Source organism: Salvelinus fontinalis, chromosome 21 (assembly GCF_029448725.1).
Source record: "Salvelinus fontinalis isolate EN_2023a chromosome 21, ASM2944872v1, whole genome shotgun sequence".
In the NCBI taxonomy this organism is placed as follows: domain Eukaryota; kingdom Metazoa; phylum Chordata; class Actinopteri; order Salmoniformes; family Salmonidae; genus Salvelinus; species Salvelinus fontinalis.
The window spans coordinates 36,388,354-36,410,030 of NC_074685.1; the positions used below are offsets into that span (position 1 = coordinate 36,388,354).

The 21,677-nt window shown below is 43.2% G+C and overlaps 1 protein-coding gene across 3 annotated transcripts in view; it reads right to left on the minus strand.

Moving 5' to 3' along the window:
- The window catches only part of LOC129818807 (contactin-associated protein-like 4), a 224,462-nt gene that overhangs the window by 112,201 nt on the left and 90,584 nt on the right, over positions 1 to 21,677 (minus strand). For all 3 annotated transcript variants that reach the window (XM_055875058.1, XM_055875057.1, XM_055875059.1), the window contains one exon: positions 7,319 to 7,528. In XM_055875058.1, the coding sequence (XP_055731033.1) occupies positions 7,319 to 7,528 (210 nt within the window). The remainder of the gene's footprint in view (positions 1 to 7,318; positions 7,529 to 21,677) is intronic.

The following is a 21,677-nucleotide window of genomic DNA, read 5'->3' on the forward strand; positions in this document are numbered from 1 at the left end:
TGAATAAAATAAAAAGGACATTTTTCCCCAGTCCGGAGCGAGTTTGCATATATAGTGGCTATTTTGAACATAAAAGTGATAATTTGAAACAGGTCCTATATACTAGATTTAGAGATATTTACAGAATGTCTGGAAGGGGTGCGTACTGGCGGCAGAGAAGTCAGACTCAGGAGAGCAAAAACTGTTTTTCCAACGGCGCAGTTTAATAAATAAAAACCAGGTGTGTGGGAAGAACATAGGGTTAAATACACAACATGTAATTGATGGAATTGAAACCAGGTGTGTGGGAAGACAAGACAAAACAAATGGAAAATGAAAAGTGGATCAGCGATGGCTTGTCATGACTTCCGCCGAAGTCGGCTCCTCTCCTTGTTTGGGCGGCGTTCGGCGATCGACGTCACCGGCTTTCTAGCCATCACCGCTCCATTTTTCATATATCCATTTGTCTTGTCTTGTTTCCATACACAACTGGTTTTCATTTCCCCAATCAAGCTACTTGTATTTAACCCTCTGTTTCCCATCATGTTTTGTGTGTAATTGTTTCATGTTATGTGGTGTTAGTGCTTTACTTTTATGTTCCGTTTTTTGAGCGCGTTTGATTTATGTAGTGGACTCGTTTTTGGAACTTTAATAAAAGTGCGCCTGTTCCTTATACTCTGCCCTCCTGCACCTGACTTCGCCTCCAATACACCATTGACATGGCTAGAAGACCGGTGGCGTCGACAGCCGAACGTCGCCCGAACAAGCAGAGGGACCGACTTCAGAGCAAGTCGTGACAATGTCTTAGAATTCAAAACATATACGGGCATCATCCGACTATAGGCTATTGATCATTTGAGAAAATCAACAACAAAAAGCTTGCACAATGTCCCTTGCCTCAGGCGGCACAGCTGTTCTCTCATCAAGTGAACATATTTTCATCCTTCAGACTATCCTCAATTTAATATTGTCTTTAGTAATATGTCAAATTAGTTTAAATTTAGAAAGTATCATTATCAAATGGGCAGGAACAGAGGCAGGGGAAAGAAATTACATGTCATCTGTATGCACTCGAATAGGGAATGGATGGACACTTTCCCGGTCCGTTTTTCAATGATGCTGGGTAGGCGACTTGGGTTTTATAGCGGAGCATGTGCTTGATATGAGCAGCAGAGAAATGAATATAACAACACTTATTTCACTCCATGCATCAACCGCTGTTTGAGGAGCATGCTCTCGCTAAGCGACAGGTCAGGTGATATTCCGCTCAAACTCTATATGCCGTGGGCTCTCCAACCCTGTTCCTGCTGCTGCCCAGTGTTTAATTTGGGATACCTGAAATCTCAAACTCATTCCACGGAGGGCTGAGTGTCTGCAGGTTTTTGCTTTTTCCTTTCAATTAAGACCTAGACATGTAGGCGGGGGGATTTCCTTACTAATTTGTGACCTTAATTAATCAATCAAGTACAAGTGTGGGGCAAAAACCTGCCGCCATTCGACCCTCAGTGGAATGAGTTTGACACGTGACCTAGAGCTGTACGTTCTGTCCCAGACTGGTGGATAGAAATACATTTTTTAGCTAACATAAGGTAACCAATCCATCCAGTATGCATAATAAGACAGTCCACACTCAAAGGGGATTACTCAAAAGTGTTTAATTTGGGAGTATAGGCTAGACCAATAATGTACCAAAGACTCCTTAAATTGGCCAGAGCAAAACACTTTTAGATTTTAGTTGACAAAACAACCGTTAATATACCTCTATGCATTTACAGTATGTACCCTTACAATATTTACGGCTGACATATTCTTAACTCTGTTGGATACAATTACCACCCCACATCCAGAATGCACTGGAGCAGGTCACAATGACCCTCGTATATTTGCATCCCAAAAAAATGACAGTTGGCAGTTAAGATTTGGGATGAAATATGAGCCAGTGGGGCACAATATAGACCGGCATTTTGATGAATGTAAACTACAACGGAAAAGGAATGGTTTTGGATACTGGACATAAATCTTGGCAAGCCCATTCATTTCATTCATTTTCACGCGCGGGCTCCGAAGTTGCTGCAAACAGCTTGTGACTGTCTGTCTGTTCCTTGGTACTGGGACTCCCTATGTTTTTCCAATGTGAGCACTGCAGCCTTGGTTCATATGGGTTGCACAGTGTTGACTCATGAAAAGCCTTGGACCAGAGCTTTGTTGACACTGTGTGTATGTGTGCGCTCGTACATTGGGTACTGTATTTGAGTGTTATGATGTCTGTATGGGCATGATGTACGTGCTGCAGTGGTTTTGTTGTTTTCCTCAACAATAGGTATGTAGGGATTTATGGAATTTCACAATGAAGCTGTACAGTATGCACATGTACGTATGTGTTTGTTTGAGTGTGCGTTTGAATGTAACTCACAGAGCAGATGAAGTTGGTGCTATAGTAGTAGTACATGTCTTTTACAAGTTCTCTATGCGGGTTTCTGCCAGAGCCAGTTTAGTAACAGCTTTAAAGTGCAGTGTGCCCCTACAGCACTGTAAATCTCTCCTTTCCCAATCCACCGAGGAGTGGACGGAGGAAGAATGGCCTGCCATCCCTCCTCACACTACCTCACACAGCCATGACAAGGCCCTTTGTGGTGAAAACTACTCTGACAAACGGCACTCGCTGATTACCTCAAAGAGAAAGAACAGGGGCGTGCGTCTCAAATGGCACCCTATCCCCTATATAGTGCACTACTTTTGACCAGAACCCATTGGGCAGTGTGCACTATAGGGAATAGGGTGCCATTTTGGGGACACCACAAGGAGACTAGCGTTTCACTTCAAGCTAGCCATCACGATAACAGAAACTGTGCAGAGAAAGCTTCTTGACAGGGGAATGACACCAGTTATAATAGTAGAGAGAGGAGAGGACAATCCCCCAGATAACCATCTCTGTCTCCTCTACATTGTTATTGTAATATTGTGACATACATCAACGTTGTGGGTACGAGAGGTACAGTATGCTCCAGTTACTAATGCTATATTGGATGTCTGGTGCTTTCAAGGCACTTTTACCATCCTGTATAGAGGACTCAATCGCAATGCTTCCCTGTATTGGGACTGTTTCTTTTCAGGATTTAACTCGCGTAAAATGTCTGTTTGAACCATAGCTTCAGGGCTAATACACAGTCAGGGGTACTGACCTAAATTACACAGTCTACAAACTGCAAGGCCCAGAGAGAGATGGTTAGGGGGGGGGGGGGGGGGGCAGATAGACAGACACAGATACAGACAGAGAAAAGAAGAGAGCGCCTGTGTCAAATGAAATCATGCTGTATTTCAAGAGATCATGCCAATTTGATCCAGCATCGATATCAAACAGAGGAAGAAGCACACTGATGAAATAGACACAACGTTACATTTATGTCAGAGATGCGGTGGCATGGAGAGAAAGAGCGGAAGAGACAGACAGAGAGGATACAACTGCAAATTGCAAATTACTGCACGAGAAGCAAATTGGAAAGAGAGGGGGAGGGAGAGAGGGGTGAGGATTGGGATAAAAAATGTGAAAAAGCCTGATAAATAACAAGAGGGAAAGAGGAAAACAGTGAAGTGATGTCAAATACGGAGAGGGAGAGCGTTCAGACAAGCACTTTGATTGAGTTGGAGACGCATTTCTTTTGTCAGCGCCGGTCCATATCAGGATAAGCAGAATAACATGTAATCTCTCGTCCGTCATAACGACGGATGGTTTTAATTTTCTCCCTCTGAGCTTCCCTTTCAAATGACAGAGCTGAACTGCGGTTTACTGTCAGCACATTGACAATCAGCTCGATTCGATCACATTGTGGAGCGGAAAACAGCTATTGCAGGGGAAATGAAACTGCTGTTGAGGGAATTCAGTTTGAATTCGGTTTGTTGGAGAGGTGTAAGGGGCGAGCAGGTGGCAGGGCTCTAAGATAGAACAGAAAAGGCAGTATGTAGACTCTAGGCTCTAGAGCAGGCCTGGGCAATTATTTTCCATGGAGGGCCACATTAGAATATATTTTTGCCATCGCGGGCCAGAATCATATTACAGGATTATACATCATGTGTATGACTGTGTTGACAGATATACTGTATCTACTGGAAATCACGTCCAGATATGCTACTTATTTTACTTTTTTTAACAAGCACAGAAATAAACCACATCAGTGTTCTCCTTTTGGTAGGTATTACAGAGGGAAAGGTACACGGTGCATTCAGCACCACGGACAGCACTCTTGTTAACGGGTATGCACAAAAACACAAGAGATAGAGAGCTCAACATTACATTTAAACCACTCAATCAGTGTGAGGAGTGAAGTCTCTGATGGACATTGACTAGAGCATTGAAGTCAGGTATAGTTTCTGACGTCGCTATGCGCAGGATAGGTGAGAGTCAGTAAGAGATGATCTGTGTCTTGACTTGTTATATTTCCTCACTCAACATGTCTGTTCACATGCATAGGTTGACCCAAACAGTACAAACATCTTCTGAGCATGACTCCTAATCTTTGGAAAGTTTTGTTCATCGAGAGATGCATAGAGCCTCGTCAGTGACATTGTTTTGAATAGTTCTCCAATCACTGCATCAGACTGAAGATCGATAAGCTCAAGTTGCAGGTCATTTTCCCATGAAGGCTTTGACAAGGCTGTGCATCTGATGTGCAAAAAGGCCCTTCACTTGTAGTTTGGAATTCTGTTCATTCACGAGGGCCATGATGTCCACGGAGAAGGCTAAATCAACCAACCATTCTTTATCTTGCAGTTGAGGGAAATCCACATATTTTCTTTTCATTTGCAAAAACTCAGCAATTTCCGACTTCATGTCCCACACACTTTTTAAGCACCTTCCTCAAACTCAGCCATCTCATGTTTGTGTGGTAGGGGAGATCTGCATCACCCGACTCTGTCTCTTCAAACAGTGAGACAAACTGCCCGTGGTTTAAAGATTTTGCTCTTATGAAGTGTATCACTTTAGTGACTGTATCCACAACATGGCTTATTTTCAGAACACATTTACAGAGCACCTCCTGATGAATAATGCAATGCAGGAAAAATAATTTTCTGATCTGGGTTCAGCTCAGCTACTTGATCTTGTATCCTTTTCAAAAAGCCAATGTTTTTTCCTGTCAAGGTTAGGCACCTATCAGTGGTCACACTGGATAACTTTTCAAAACTCAGTCCCAGCTTTGCCACAGACTTATTAAGCTCCTCCAACAAATATTTCTCTGTGGTTGTGCTCTTCATTGACTGCACTGAAGCAAGCTCCTCTGTAATTCCAAAGTCTGGGGTTATGCCTCGGAAGAATATCAACAACTGCGCCGTGTCACGTGCATCACTGCTCTCATCCAGGGCCAAGGAGAAATAGGAGAAATCCTTTACCTTGTCTTTCAACTGTTGTTCCATATTCTCTACGATGTGCTCAACACGCCGTGTCAATGTTAGTCTTGACAGGGAAACATTTTCAAACAGCTCTTTCTTGTCGGGGCAAAGTATTGCTGCAGAGTCAATTAAACATTCTTAAATTAATTCGCGCTCAGCGAATGGCTTGCTATGTTTAGCAATTTGGTGGGACACAGCTAGCTCTCGCAATTCCGTCGTCATGTACGTAGCTAGCTCTCGCAATTCCGTTGTCTGCTCAATGCAGTTTTGTGAAAAGTCCTTGCTGCTTTTGCAACTGAGAAAGCAACTCTTTCGATGCACTTGCCCTCTGCTCAGAAGACCTATTCCTATATTTCTCTGTATGCTTCGTCTGGAAGTGTCTTGACAAGTTGTAGTCTTTCAAGACAGCGGTGCTCTCTTTGCACACTAAGCACACAGCCTTCCCTGATACCTCAATAAATAAATAGTTCGATGTCCACTCTTTCTGGAACACCCTACATTCATTGTCTACTTTCCTTTTCTTTGAAATCTTTTGCACAAATTCTAGCTAGCTACTATTTGTAACTTTGACGCGTGCGTCAGCCTGTCAGTCACTGTCTGTCCTCGTGCAGTTGTTATTTATATGGGCCTTCAAAATAAATGTCCCACAAGCGGTGGGAGTTAAAACATTACACAAAGGCGAGTATTCATTTGGGCTTTTAATTTGAATAACCAATACATTTTCCTAAACTTTACTATCGCCAATTCTTTTTGTGATCTGAGCATGATTCCAAGGGCCATATTGAATCATGTTGAAATGTACACACCATGCTCAGACAAGGGTGCCTGCCTATCCAGATGTATAAGTATCTACTTCCACCAAAAATGAAATGCTCTAACATCTTTGTCACTCAAATAGATTTGTCTCACAACCGTCTTCAGTTAGGCCTCAGTCATCATACACTGTAAAATGTATTTTGAAAAAAAAAAAAATCACGATGATAGGTACTGTAGCCTATGGCCATTTTGATTGATTTAGTCCAGCAGACAATTTGATCCTCTCAACTAGTTTGATATACGATGATTGGTTTTGACCTTTTATTCTGTTTTTGACACAGATCCACTGTCACTTGCTTTCTCTGTTCCCCATCCTTCTATTTTGAAAATCATGTTAGTCCAGAAACAGATTGGCCAGTTTAATTGTAGGTCTTCCACTACTAATGAATAGCAGAGCATCTTTGTAAAGACCCTTTATTGGGTTTTGGGATTAGATATCCTAACCAACTACAGTATAAAGCAAACTACAATATCCAGCAACGAGGTATCCTGGCCTAAATAATTCAGTAGGTATATTGTCATGCCCCTAAATTATCTTAACCGTCTCAATAATAAGAGTATTAGACATGCTAAGTGTGCTGACAGTACATCTGCACTATAGTGTGCGTGCTTGCATGCGTGTGCTCTGTGTGCTCCATGTGCTCTGCGTGTGCACGTGTGTGTGTGTGTGTGTCTTGTACGCTCCGTAAAATTAGAGTAAAGTAGCTCTGCACTAAGCACTAACCTCCCTGTGGAGACAGAGAGAGAGGTGTCTCTCCTGCCCTCCTTCCATCCCAGTGGAGCGCTAAGCTGAGCAAGGCTGGGAGGAGGGCCAGGAGAAGGGCAAGCTGGGAGGTGTAGTACGCAATAGACAGATGGTCCTGCTAAGAGGTGTAGCATATGTCGACGCTTTCGACAAGCTGGCTCCCAGACAACACAGTACCCACTTGAAGTTCAGCCCCATTTCAAACTTTCTTTTCCGGCTCTGCTGTGCTGTACGTAGTAAGTAGTCAATGTATCATTTTTACTACAGTACGCTAATCTCCGGAATCGCTGAGTCGGCACTAAACACATGCCTAACTGTGAAAACCATACATCACATAAAAGTAGAGTAAACGCTGTAGGAGACTATGGGACGCTACTGTAATTAGTACTGTACCTTTTCTGAAGTGGAGTAAAAGTTTTCCTTTGTGTAACTCCAGCGTGAGGCTGCGATCGTGTTGTCCCTCTGTGTGTATCAGTGTCCCAGAGTTCTGCAGGGTTTTGAACTTCAGAGAGATGCTGTCTTTGGCTGTTAGAATTGGTGTTGTGTTGGGGCTGAACCTGTAGAGCAAGCAGCCGCTGCCGTCGAAACTTGCCACATCAGACTCTGCAAACAAAACATATTCATTAGTAAAGATTCTACAGTAGGATGTAGTAGAACAATCAGACTCTGCAAACAAGAGATTACATTACAGTACGATTCTGCACTAGGAGAGTAGAAATGCATATCACAACCCTCATATTCAGCAGAAAGACAAATGCATACATTCTTTTCAGTTCTAGTTGTAAACCAGCTGGAATAACTGAATTTAAACCACTTAAGAGAATAGTAGAGGCATGAGGAGGCGATTCAGTCTCAAAGTGGTGGTCATTCAGAGTGTTCAGTATTTTCATTAGCTATTAGCTATACATTATAGACTCCAGTGTGTGCTCGTTGAGTGAGATTCAGATAAGAAGCTCATTTCTCCGTACTTAACTGCTTCTAATGAAGCGGGGTAGCCTTTGTCCCTCACGCATCAAACCACTTCAATGATTGAAGACCTGTGATTAAAAACACTTTAATATGAGGGTACTGACACATTTGATAATTTATCTTATATTTTATCTTATTTATATTGTTGGTAATGTACAGTGGCGGATATACCATTAGGCAAAAGAGGCCTCACATCATCAATGAGCTGGGCATATTTATTATTATATATATTTATGTGTAAAAATTATTTCTCCGCTTGAGGCCCCCCCATGTCCAGCTTGAGGCATAATAACATAAAATAAAATCTCAGTCGAAATCCGTCTGTTTAAGTAGAGACATCTGTTTTTGTATAGGCTGCGTCTAAATCCAACGCATTCGCCAATGTTGGTCTTCCATATCTGAGATAGAAGGTGGCTGAGCTACAGTGGTGTTTGTCAGACAAGAACACATACAGAAAATCGGTCTTCTCACAAAAACGTCTTTAGCATAAGAGCGGTTTGGGCTACACACTAATATGACTGTAGCGTAATTGGCGACAGAGAAGTCAGGCGCAGGAGAGCAGAATTGGGTGATAGCCGGAGATTTATTAGGCAAAACCAACGGCATCCAGAACAACAAGATAAATAGGCACAAAAATAACCCGTCGTGCGCTCACGGGGAACGTGCGAAGCACTACAATAAACAATCCCACACAAAGACATGGGGGGAACAGAGGGTTAAATACACAACAAGTAATTGAGGGAATTGAAACCAGGTGTGAGGAAAAACAAGACAAAACGCATGGAAAATGAAAAGTGGATCGATGATGGCTAGAAGACCGGCGACACCGACCACCGAGCGCCGCCCGAATAAGGAGAGGACCCGACTTCGGCGGAAGTCGTGACAATGACCCTCCATGGAAAGGCAAGGCTTTTGTGAACACAACGTGTTCTCTATTTTGATCTACAACCCCCATAAGTGTCACGGGACTCAGCCAAAGGTAACTCGGGTACCGAATGTATGATGAGTAGGGCGTTTCCACGTCAAGAGGTATACTGGTAATTCCTCGAATAAATTACTTTAAAAAATATATATATTATCAAAACATACTTCCTTTTGATTTCATCTTTGACAGTTTTTTCATGTTTGAATCTGTTATTCAATGTGTTTCTATGGGCTAATACAATTAAGGACAAATTCAATGTTTAATCAGATGTACACTACCGTTCAAAAGTTTGAGATCACTAAGAAATGTCCTTGTTTTTGAAAGAAAAGCCATTTTTTTTGTCGATTCAAATTGCATCAAATTGATCAGAAATACTGTGTAGACATTGTTAATGTTGTAAATGACTATTGTAGCTGGAAACGGCAGATTTTTTATGGAATATCTACATAGGCGTACAGAGGCCCATTATCAGCAAGCATCACTCCTGTGTTCCAATGGAACGTTGTGTTAACTAATCCAAGTTTATCATTTTAAAAGGCTACTTGATCATTAGAAAACCCTTTTGCAATTATGTTAGCACAGCTGAAAACTGTTGTCCTGATTAAAGAAGCAATAAAATTGGCCTTCTTTAGACTAGTTGAGTATCTGGAGCATCAGCATTTGTGGGTTCGATTACAGGCCCAACATGGCCAGAAACAAATAACTTTCTTCTGAAACTCATCAGTCTATTCTTGTTCTAAGAAATGAAGGCTATTCCATGTGAGAAATTTCCAAGAAACTGAAAATCTCGTACAATGCTGTGTACCACTCCCTTCACAGAACAGCACAAACTGTCTCTAACCAGAATAGAAAGAGGAGTGGGATGCCCAGGTGCACAACTGAGCAAGAGGACAAGTACATTAGAGTGTCTAGTTTGAGAAACAGATGACTCACAAGTCCTCAACTGGCAGCTTCTTTAAATAGTACCCACAAAACACCAGTCTCAACGTCAACAGAGAAGAGGCGACTCCGGGATCCTGGCCTTCTAGGCAGAGTTCCTCTGTCCAGTGTCCGTGTTATTTCGCCGATCTTAATCTTTTATTTTTATTGGCCAGTCTGAGATATGGCTTTTTCTTTGCAACTCTGCCTAGAAGGCTAGCATCCCAGAGTCGCCTCTTCACCGTGCTTTTCTTTCAAAAACAAGGACATTTCTAAGTGACCCCAAACTTTTGAATGGTAGTGTGTATATACATACATACATACATACATACATACATACATACATACATACATACATACATACATACATACATACATACATACATACATACATACATACATACATACACACATATATATATATACATACATACACACATATATACATACATACACACACACACATATACATACATGTATATGGCATTCTCTCAACCAGCTTCATGAGGAATACTCTTCCAACAGTCTTGAATGAGTTCCCATATATGCTGAGCACTTGTTGGCTACATTTCCTTCACTCCGCGGTTCAACTAATCCCAAACCATCTAAATTAGGTTGAGATCGGGTGATTGTGGAGGCCAGGTCAACTGATGCAGCATCCATCACTCTCCTTGGAAAAATAGCCCTTACACAGCAAAGCACCCCCACACCATCAAACCTCCTTGTCCATGCTTCATGGTGTGAACCACACATGTGGAGAACATCCATTCACCTACTCAGCGGTTGGAACCAAAAATCTCAAATTTGGACTCATCAGATGAAGGACAGATTTTCACCGGTCTAATGTCCATTGGTTGTGTTTCTTGGTCCATGCAAGTCTCTTCTTCTTATTGGTGTCCTTTAGTAGTGGTTTCTTTGCAGCAATTCAACCACGAAGGCCTGATTCATGCAGTCTCCTCTGAACAGTTGATGTTGAGATGTGTCGGCTACTTGAACTCTGTGAAGCATTGATTTGGGCTGCAATTTCTGAGCCTGGTACCTCTAAGGATCTTTTCCTCTGTAGCAGAGGTAACTCTGGGTCTTCCTTTCCTGTGGCGGTCCTCATGAGAGCCAGTTTCATCATAGCGCTTCATGGTTTTTGCGACTGCACTTGAAGAAACTTTCAAAGTTCTTAAAATGTTCTGGATTGACTGACCTTCATGTCTTAAAGTAATGATGGACTGTCGTTTCTCTTTGCTTATTTGATCTGTTCTTGTCATAACATGGACTTTGTCTTTTACCAGATAGAGCTATCTTCTGTATCCACTCCTACCATGTCAAAACACAACTGATTGGCTCATACGCATTAAGAAGAAATGAACTTTTAACAATGCATTCCAGGTCACTATGTCATGAAGCTGATTGAGAGAATGCCAAGAGTGTGCAAAGCTGTCATCAAGGCAAAGGGTGGCTACTTTGAAGAATCTCAAATATGTCATAGTTTGGATGTTTTCACTAGAGAGAGAGAGAGAGACAGCGAGAGAACGAGAGAAGTCATGCAGAAGAACAGCTCCTGACTTTTTATAACTTTCTGGTTGTTAAGAGTGATATTAACAAGACTAAATTAGCAACAAATGTATAGGCAATCAAATTGTACAACTGAAGACCATAACAGGAGGAAAAGATTGACACGAGAGTGAGTTTTAAAGACCAATCTTAATTGCGCTAGCTAGCCAAATATAAATGTGTCAGCTAGCTTACCGTCTAGCTCCAACTGTTTGCTGGTGGTACCCATATCAACATGGCCAATGAGGCAGCGCTAGCAGCCCCAGCAGCAACAGTGACTGAGCAACTTTCCCCCCATTTTTAATAATTTCCAGCAGAAATCAAATCAGAGAAGGGAAGAATCCATTTTAAACACAGAATTCTGAGGGAAACTTTGTTTGCCAACTGCTCATGCAACAGGACTGTTACAAACCTGTTATTTTACACAGACCACCCTACTGCCTGGCATACAGCTGTGACCAGGCATTTCAGCTACACGACAAAGAAAGGCATCTGCAAGAGAAGACAAGCAAGAAGGACCAGGAAAACAGGTTTCTGACGGTAAACATGTACCATAACGGAACTGTCATTGTCCAGGGCAGTGAGGCTGCACTTAGCTATTTTGTGCAGGACTTCTCCACACTAAGGAGGATAACGGAAAACAAAAAAGACAAGGACAGAACCCCGACCTCTCCCCTCACGTCAGGCTCTCCAACAGCAGGAGCCCAGGCCCAGACCCACACAACAGGTCTATCCTCCCCCCTGCCTGCCTACAACCACCAGAGCCAAGATCACACCACCATCAGCCTGCTGAGAGACAGGCTGGCTCTGTTAGAGGTATAGGTTACTGAGCTGAAGGAGCAGCCCCCCAGCTACACCACCTCCAGCCCAGACACAGAGCTTCTTCGTGGCCAGATCAACCAGTGCAGGACCCAGCTGAAGAACTCTGTCCAGGAGCTGAGAGAGAGCCTTACCACAGCGCTTGAGGAGGTAAAGGCCACCATGAGGAGAGAACTAGTGCTGGTAAAGGAGGAGATGGCAAAGGAGTTGTCTGTCATCAAGAGGGTGCTGCCGCATAGAGAACAGACTATAGAGCCTAAGCTGCAGCCCTTCATCACCCCTAACACCCCCACTGACCCACCCTCATCCACAACCCCTTCCCATACCAACCACCCTTTACTCACACCCCCAGTCAACAAGGAGGCTCACACAGGGACACCTACTACAGAGAGAAGCTTTCTGGGCCCCCCTGACACACCCCCACACACCCCTCCTTGTACACAGGCACTGTGTTTCCAAGCCCCACACCGTAAACCCACTACTCTGGTAAAACCCACTGAGGTGGCCATCCTCATTGACTCAAATGGGAAATTCATCCAAGAGGTTAAACTCTTCCCGCACCGCAAGGTGTCCAAAATATGGTGCCCAAATACACAGGATGCACTCCACATCCGGTCCCAGCCTGACTTTGGCACACCGGCACCAACAACCTGCGAGAGGAGCAGGAGAGAGTAGACAGCCTGGTCAACAGAGTAGCAGAGAGGGCCTTTGAGTGGTTCCCCAACTCCCACATCACCATCTCCACTCTGCTGCCCTGCAAAGACTTTAATTCCCATACCATTCAGAAAGTCAACGCTGACATCATCAGAGGGTGTGGCCTACTCCCGAACGTGCACATTGCTCACTACCCAACAGTCACCTCAGAGCATCTGCACGACCACTCCTACCTGAGGAAGCAGACAGTAGGAATGTTTGCCACGTCTCTAAAGGGCGTGACACTTGGTAGACAAACACCCCATGCCGCACTGAACAGAGGACCCCCCCAGAGAACCATACCAGACCACTGCACCACCAAGGAGCCCCAGGCCACTTCAACGGCCCACCAGACCCAGCGCACCCCACAGGCCCCATCCACCACCAGAGCATCACCACTTCCATCGGCTTAGCTAGACTGGACCGGGCCCAGCCTACTATCCTGCACCAGACCACCACCTCTACCAGACCAGACAGGAATCCCCCTGGCCCAGACCTGGCCCTCCTCCACTCCACAGGGCCCAACAGCAGGACCAGCGCAGCTATGTGTAGGTCCTCAAAGGACAAGAGAACCCTGTAGGATTGAGTGAGATTAAACAGTACATCTGCACTAAACGCACACACACACACACACACACACACACACACACACACACACACACACACACACACACACACACACACACACACACACACACACACACACACACACACACACACACACACACACACACACACACACACACACACACACACACACACACACCAGTTGTACTAAAAGTTGACTTGTTCAATGAGTATATATATATATATATAACTGAACAGCTGTTTGCTGTTATCCTGTTCATCACACTGTATTTCTGACTGTGCTATTCTATCTTTTTGCAACATGAAATCGCTATCAGTTAGCATGTGGAACATTCAGGGCCTAAACTCATCAACCTTGTTGACGTCATCGTTCTGCAGGAGACATGGTGTAAAGCAGACATTGTCAATCACAGGATACAAGGTAATTGAGTCGTCACAGAAACACAGCTCTGTCAATAGAGGCAGAGACTCTGGAGGATTGATCATTTGGTACAAATCCGACTACAAAATCGAATTGATCCCCTCAAAATTGGTAAATATCACATTTGGATCAAACTGAAAAAATTATTTGTACTGACAGAAAAAAAAGTGTTCCTTTGCGCAATATATATCCCCCCCTCAGAATCCCCATATTACTCAGAGGAGATCTTCCCCATCCTTGAGGAAGAGAAGTCCCATTTCCAGGCCCAGAGAAATGTGCTCATCTGTGGGCACACAAATGCGCGCTCAGGAACACTACCTGATCTAACGACCACACGAGAGGACAGCTTTATTACAGGCCATACTGTTTCTAACTGTCTTAATCTCCCCCATAGAAACAACAGTGACAGCACCGTCAACAAAAACGGAAGGGATCTGTTGCAGCTCTGTCGAAACCTGGGTTTGTACTTTGTCAATGGTAGGTCACGGGGGGACTCTTTGGGGAGATTCACCAACTGCTGACCTCTTGGCCACAGCACAGTAGACTATATGATTACAGATATTGACCCTTTCTCTCTCAGCTCTCTCACGGTCAAGCCACTAACACCTCTGTCTGATCACAGCCAAATTACGTTGTTCCTCAAAAGAACAGACATGGAAACAACCACACAGTCACAGCCCAGTAAGCTGTGCAACATCATAAATTCATACAGATGGGCCCAAAGCAGCACAGAAGAATACCAGAAAGCAATCAGTAACCAACATATCCAAACACTCTTAGATAGCTTTCTGGATACCACATCCACTCACAGTAAAGAAGGCATCAATCTAGCAGTAAAAACATCAACTATATATTCAGGCAAACGGCAAAAGAAGCACAACTGAAATTGATAACAAAAAAGACCACAGATAACAACTGGTTTGAATCAGATTGTAAAATTATAAGGAAAGAACTTAGGACACTATCAAACCATAAGCACAGAGACCCAAATAATGGTGAAGTACGCCTTCATTACTGTGAGACTTTTAAACTCGAGAAATGTACAATCAGAACCAAAAAAGCACAGTACAACAACAAGCAGCTGACGAGTCCATAAACAAACAACTTCTGGCAACATTTGAAAAAATCTAAAAATCAAAACAAGAGGAATTAGCGATACAAAATAGTGACATATGGACAACCCATTTTAAAAACACTCTACAACACAGTTCAAAGTGACACAAACGTAGAACAACGGCAAATGCATGAGAAGTTGAATGGATTAGAAAATGCTATAAAGGGCAATCAAAATCCATTGGATTACTGACCAGGAGCTCTAAAAGAAACTTCAGGCCCCTAAATGTGAAATAGCATGCAGACCTGATGGCATCCTAAATGAGATGCTCAAATTCACTAGCGCAAAATGTCAATTGGCTATATTAAAACTGTTTAATTTGATCCTGAGAGTAGGTTATTTCCCTGACATCTGGAATCAAGAACTCATAAACCCAATCTTTAAGAATGGAGACAAATTTGACCTTAACAATTACAGAGGCATTTGTGTGAACGGTAACTTTCAACTTCCTTGAAAGTACAATGTCTTGAGTAAAAGCCAAATTGGATTTATACTAAAACATCGCATGCTCGATCATAAACTCTGGGCTAACAATGTAAGAAATAAACTCAGCAAAACTCAGCACTCATAAACTCAGCAATAAAAGAAGCGTCCCTTTTTAAGGACCCTGTCTTTCAAAGGTAATTCTTAAAAATCCAAATAACTTCACAGATCTTCATTGTAAAGGGTTTAAACACTGTATAAACAAATGAACATGCACCTGTGGAACCGTCTAACAGCTTTCAGACGGTAGGCAATTAAGGTCAAAGTTATGAAAACTTAGAACAATAAAGAGGCCTTTCTACTGACTCTGAAAAACACCAAAAGAAAAATGCCCAGGGTACCTGCTCATCTGCGTGAACGTGCCTTAGGCATGCTGCAAGGAGGCATGAGGACTGCAGATGTGGCCAGGGCAATAAATTGCAATGTCCGTGCTGTGAGACGCCTAAGACAGCGCAACATGGAGACAGAACGGACAGCTGATCGTCCTCGCAGTGGCAGACCACGTGTAACAACACCTGCACAGGATCGGTACATCTGAACATCACACCTGCAGGACAGGTACAGGATGGCAACAACAACTGCCCGAGTTACACCAGGAATGCACAATCCCGCCGTCAGTGCTCAGACTGTCCGCAATAGGCTGAGAGAGGCTGGACTGAGGGCTTGTAGGCCTGTTGTAAGGCAGGTCCTCACCAGACATCACCGGAAATAACGTCGCCTATGGGCACAAACCCACCGTCGCTGGACCAGACAGGAATGGCAAAAAGTGCTCTTCACTGACAAGTCACGGTTTTGTCTCAACAGGGGTGATGGTCGGATTCGAGTTTATCGTCGAAGGAATGAGCGTTACACCAAGGCCTGTACAGTGGAGCAGGATCGATTTGGAGGTGGAGGGTCCGGCATGGTCTGGGTCGGTGTGTCACAGCATCATCGGACTAAGCTTGTTGTCATTGCAGGCAATCTCAACGCTGTGCGTTACAGGGAAGACATCCTCCTCCCTCATGTGATACCCTTCCTGCAGGCTCATCCTGGCATGACCCTCCCACATGACAATGCCAGCAGCCATACTGCTCGTTCTGTGTGTGATTTCCTGCAAGACAGGAATGTCAGTGCTGCCATGGCCAGCGAAGAGCCCGGATCTCAATCCCATTGAGCACGTCTGGAACCTGTTGGATCGGAGGGTGAGGGCTAGGGCCATTCCACCCAGAAATGTCCGGGAACTTGCAGCTGCCTTGGTGGAGGAGTGGGGTAACATATCACAGCAAGAACTGGCAAATCTGGTGCAGTACATGAGGAGGAGATGCACTGCAGTATTTAATGCAGCTGGTGGCCCGACCAGATACTGATTGTTACTTTTGATTTTGACCCCTTCCCCCTTTGTTCAGGGACAAGTTATTCCATTTCTGTTAGTCAAATATATGTGGAACTTGATCAGTTTATTTCTGTTTTACAATCTTGTTATGTTCATACAAATATTTACACATGTTAAGTTTGCGGAAAATAGTGAGAGGACGTTTCTTTTTTTGCTGAGTTTATTTACACCCTACCCACCCTGATAGATAAACATGTCCACCAAAATAATCCCAAAATGTACGCTTGCTTAATCGACTTCCAAAAAGCATTTGATTCTATTTGGCATACAAACTGTTCTACAAAGTTATTGAAAGTGATGTAGGGGGTAAAACATACAACATAATTGTATCAATGTATACTGGCAATACGCGCAGCATGAAAATTGGCAAGAAAAGAACAGAATTCTTTAACCAGAGGCGGGGCCTTCGACAGGGTTGCAATCTGAGCCCTGCATTCTTAAAAATGTACATAAACGAATTGACCACTCTGGTTGACCACCAAAGATCCTCAGTCCCTTGTGTTAGTCTCCACAATTCAGAGGTTAAATGCCTGCTCTTTGCAGATGACCTATGACTGTAGTCACTCACAGCACATGGCCGACAGCAGAGGCTGGACCTGCTAGAGCAATACTGCCAGACTTGGGTGCTGGCAGTAAATCCCAAAAAGACTCAAATAATTATTTTCTAGAGAAGATCCAGATCTAAGGGAATTAGACCAAAGTTCTCAATTGGTACAAGACATATAGAGTACTGCACACACTACAATTACTTACTGTAGGTTTAAAAATAAGCTCAACTGGACACCTCAATGATGCAATGAATGAACTGAGAGAGAAAGCACGCAGGGCATTCTACGCCATTAAAAAAAAACTATTTGAAATACCTATTCAAATTTGGCTTAAACGAACTGAATGTATCATTGAACCAATGGATTTTCATGGCAGAGAGGCGTTGGGTCCACTTGCAAAATAATATTTCACCAAATGGGACAAACACCCCATTGAAACCCTGCATGCAGAATTCTGTAAGATGCTCCTACATGTCCAGAGGAAAACTACAAACAATGCATGCAGGGCAGAATTAGGCCAATATCCACTAATAATAAAAACTCATAAAAGAGCAATTATGTTTTGGAAAGGTTTAAAATACAGTGACCCCATCTCATATCATTAGCAATGCCAAGAGCTGAGCAAAGAAAAGAGTCCCCTCTTCCAGTTGGTCCTGGGGCTGAGTTAACAAACCTGTTCAACTAACACTCTGAAGCCTCAGGACCAAAACATCCAATCATTCAGAATACACCAAATTACAACACAGTCAAAACAAAACTATATTGCTTTTGGGAAACACAAGTACAAAGCTAAATGCAGTGTTATCTGGCCCTAAATCGACAGTACACAACTATTTGACTATCGTTACTGATCAAAACCTTAGAAAAACCTTGACAAAGTACAGGCTCAGTGAGCACAGCCTTGCCATTGAAAAGGGTAGAGACAGGAAAACCTGGCTACCTGTAGAGGAAAGACTGTGTAACCACTGCACCACAGTAGATCCTGAGACAGAGCTTCATTTCCTGACAAAATGTCAGAAATGTAAAACAATTAGAGAGTGTCATTTCCCCAAATTTGAAACCCTTATTCAAGGTTTCAAAGACCTCTCTGATGAGAATAGGCTACCCGTCCTTTTGGGGGAGGACACAGAGAGCTTTGGCAAAATGTACATTGTTACATCATGCAAATTGAATAGAGAGAGAGAGAGAGAGAGAGAGCGCCTGAGTTCTTCTGCAAAGAAGAGAGAATTAGAGTTGGATAAATGTAGATAAACATGCATTTTTTAGAAGGACTTATACAGGATACTAACCTCAACATTAAAACCTTTAATCCATATTAAAATTCCATTACTAAAACCTTGATTTTTTTTTAAATGTGCGAAATTGACTATTACTACCAAGGACTATCAAGAAAAAACTTCGAACAAACCATAAACTGTAGAAGAAACACAGCAGTACCTGGAAATACCGTCCAACACAAAACTGAGTGAGTAATATTCAGTCTGAAGCTACTTCTGAAGCCAAAAAGTTAAAGACAATAGTCTGTAGGTAATTGTGTTACATAAAGCTAAGCAAATAAGTATACTAAGCTACCAAGCTGCTAGGACAGAACAGACCCAGCGGCAATTTCAATTAGCACTGAAGTGTGAAGTCCGTTGTGTAAACTCTTGAGCCCCACAATGGCAGGAGAGTTTCTTAGCCCCTCCCCTGCCCAAATGTAGAGGCCTTTGAAGCTCCAATGGCTTATCCATGTCCAGAGGTCATTACAATGCAGTACCTCATGGAAATTAAAAATATCCCTGCAAAAAAAATGCTCCTCAAGGACAATCCAGACACTATTTGCTGACTGCTACAAAGAAGGGAACGTAAGTAACTTAATTTCCCACACAGACCATCCCCTTCCATGGCACAGTGCTATAAGAGCACACTACCCATATGTCAAGAAAGAGGGTATTGAGGAAATTGAAACAACCTCTGTCAATGTGTATAAGTCTGGGACAGTAATGGTGCAGGGCATCCTCATGCAGTTCCTGCAGAACTTTTATGGGATCAAAGAGAGAGCACAGCAGGAAAAACTCTCTCTCTGTGACGACTCCCCCATCCTGAGTGAGTCTGATCACACCTCTTCAAACTGTCTTGTAGACGAGGATAGTCATCCCCCCAGCACTGAACACACCCAGGTCCCACAACTGCACTGCTCCTCCATCATTGAGAGGGATAAATTCACAGAGCTGGAGAGAGACATGGTGGAGCTCAGAGAGCTATTACACACAATCCAAACAGAACAAGCCCACAAAACAGGCCATCACAACAACACCCCCCAACAAGACCCGGAGGGCAGAAGGTGGAGATGGACGGCTGTCTGAGAGAGATGGCTGCTCTACGGACTGAGGTAAGAGAACTTAAAGAGGCACACATGGCACCGAAGGACGAGGTCAGAAAGCTGAGGTGTGACGGAGAGCAGGACACTTCCCCCAGACAAGAGAGCAGGACACTTCCCCCAGACAAGCCAGCAGAACAGCCCACCTCAGACCTGGACCACAACCTCAACACCACAATGGGACAGACAACATAGGATCCGCCAACCCAACAGACCCAACCACCTCCTAACAGCCCCCCTGTCAGCTCCCCCGATAGCCCTCCTGACAACCCCCCCGCATCCTGATTGGGCTCCCGAATAGCGCAGCGGTATAAGGCACTGTCTCTCAGTGCTAGAGATGTCACTACAGACCCTGGATTGATTCCAGGCTGTATCACAACCGGATGTGATTGGGAGTCCCATAGGGCGTTGCACAATTGGAACAGCGTCACCTGGGTTAGGGTTTGTTCTTATCTGACTTGTCTAGTTAAATAAAGGTTCAATAAAAAAATATAATAAATTCTTATGGCTGTGGGCAGTATTGAGTAGCTTGGATGAATAAGGTGCCCAGAGTAAACTGCCTGATACTCAGTCCCAGAAGCTAAGATATGGATATTATTGGTAGATTTGGATAGAAAACACTCTGACGTTTCTAAAACTGTTTGAATGATGTCTGTGAGTATAACAGAACTCATATGGTGGGCAAAAACCTGAGAAAAAATCCAACCAGGAAGTGGGAAATCTGAGGTTTGTAGGTTTGCCTATCCAATATTCAGTGTCTATGGGGTCATATTACAATTCCTAAGGCTTCCACTAGATGTTAACAGTCTTTAGAACCTTGTTTCAGGCTTCTACTGTGAAGGATGAGGGAATGAGAGCTGATTGAGTCAGGGGTCTGGCAGAGTGGCACGAGCTCACTCAGGCGCGCCCCCGTGAGAGGTAGCTAAGTTCCTTTAAGTTTCTAAAGACAAAGGAATTCTCCGGTTGAAACATTATTGAAGTTTTATGTTAAAAACATCCTAAAGATTGATTCTATACATCGTTTGACATGTTTCTACGAACTGTAATGGATTTCTTTTTACTTTTCGTCTGGCCTGCGCGTCATGAATTTGGATTTTTGAACTAAACGCGCGAACAAAAAGGAGCTATTTGGACATAAATTATGGACTTTATCGAAAAAAACAAACATTTATTGTGGAACTGGGATTCCTGGGAGTGCATTCTGATGAAGATCATCAAAGGTAAGTGAATATTTATAATGCTATTTCTGACTTCTGTTGACTCCACAAATTGGCGGGTACCTGCATTGCTTGTTTGTGTGTCTGAGTGCCATACTCAGATTATTGCATGGTGTGCTTCTTCCGTAAAGTGTTTTTGAAATCTGACACAGCGGTTGCATCAAGGAGACGTTTATCTAAAGTTCCATGTAAAACACTTGTATCTTTTATCAATGTTTATGATGAGTATTTCTGTAAATTGATGTGGCTCTCTGCAAAATCACTGGAGGTTTGAGGCAAAACATTACTGAACATAACGCGCCAATGTAAACTAAGATTTTGGGATATAAATATGAACTTTATCGAACAAAACATACATGTATTGTGTAACATGAAGTCCTATGAGTGTCATCTGATGAAGATCATCAAAGGTTAGTGATTCATTTTATCTCTATTTCTGCTTTTTGTGACTCTTCTCTTTGGCTGGAAAAATGGCTGTGTTTTTCTGTGACTAGGTACTGACCTAACATAATCAGATGGTGTGCTTTCGTCGTAAAGCCTTTTTGAAATCGGACACTGTGGTGGGATTAACAACAAGTTTATCTTAAAATGGTGTAAAATACTTGTATGTTTGAGGAATTTTAATTATGGGATTTCTGTTGTTTGAATTTGGCGCCCTGCACTTTCGCTGGCTGTTGTCAAGTCGATCCCGTTAACGGGATCTCGGCCGTAAGAAGTTAAACAAAAATAAATCCACTGAGGACACTCAAAAGCCAGAGATTGTGCTCCTCATTGATTCAAA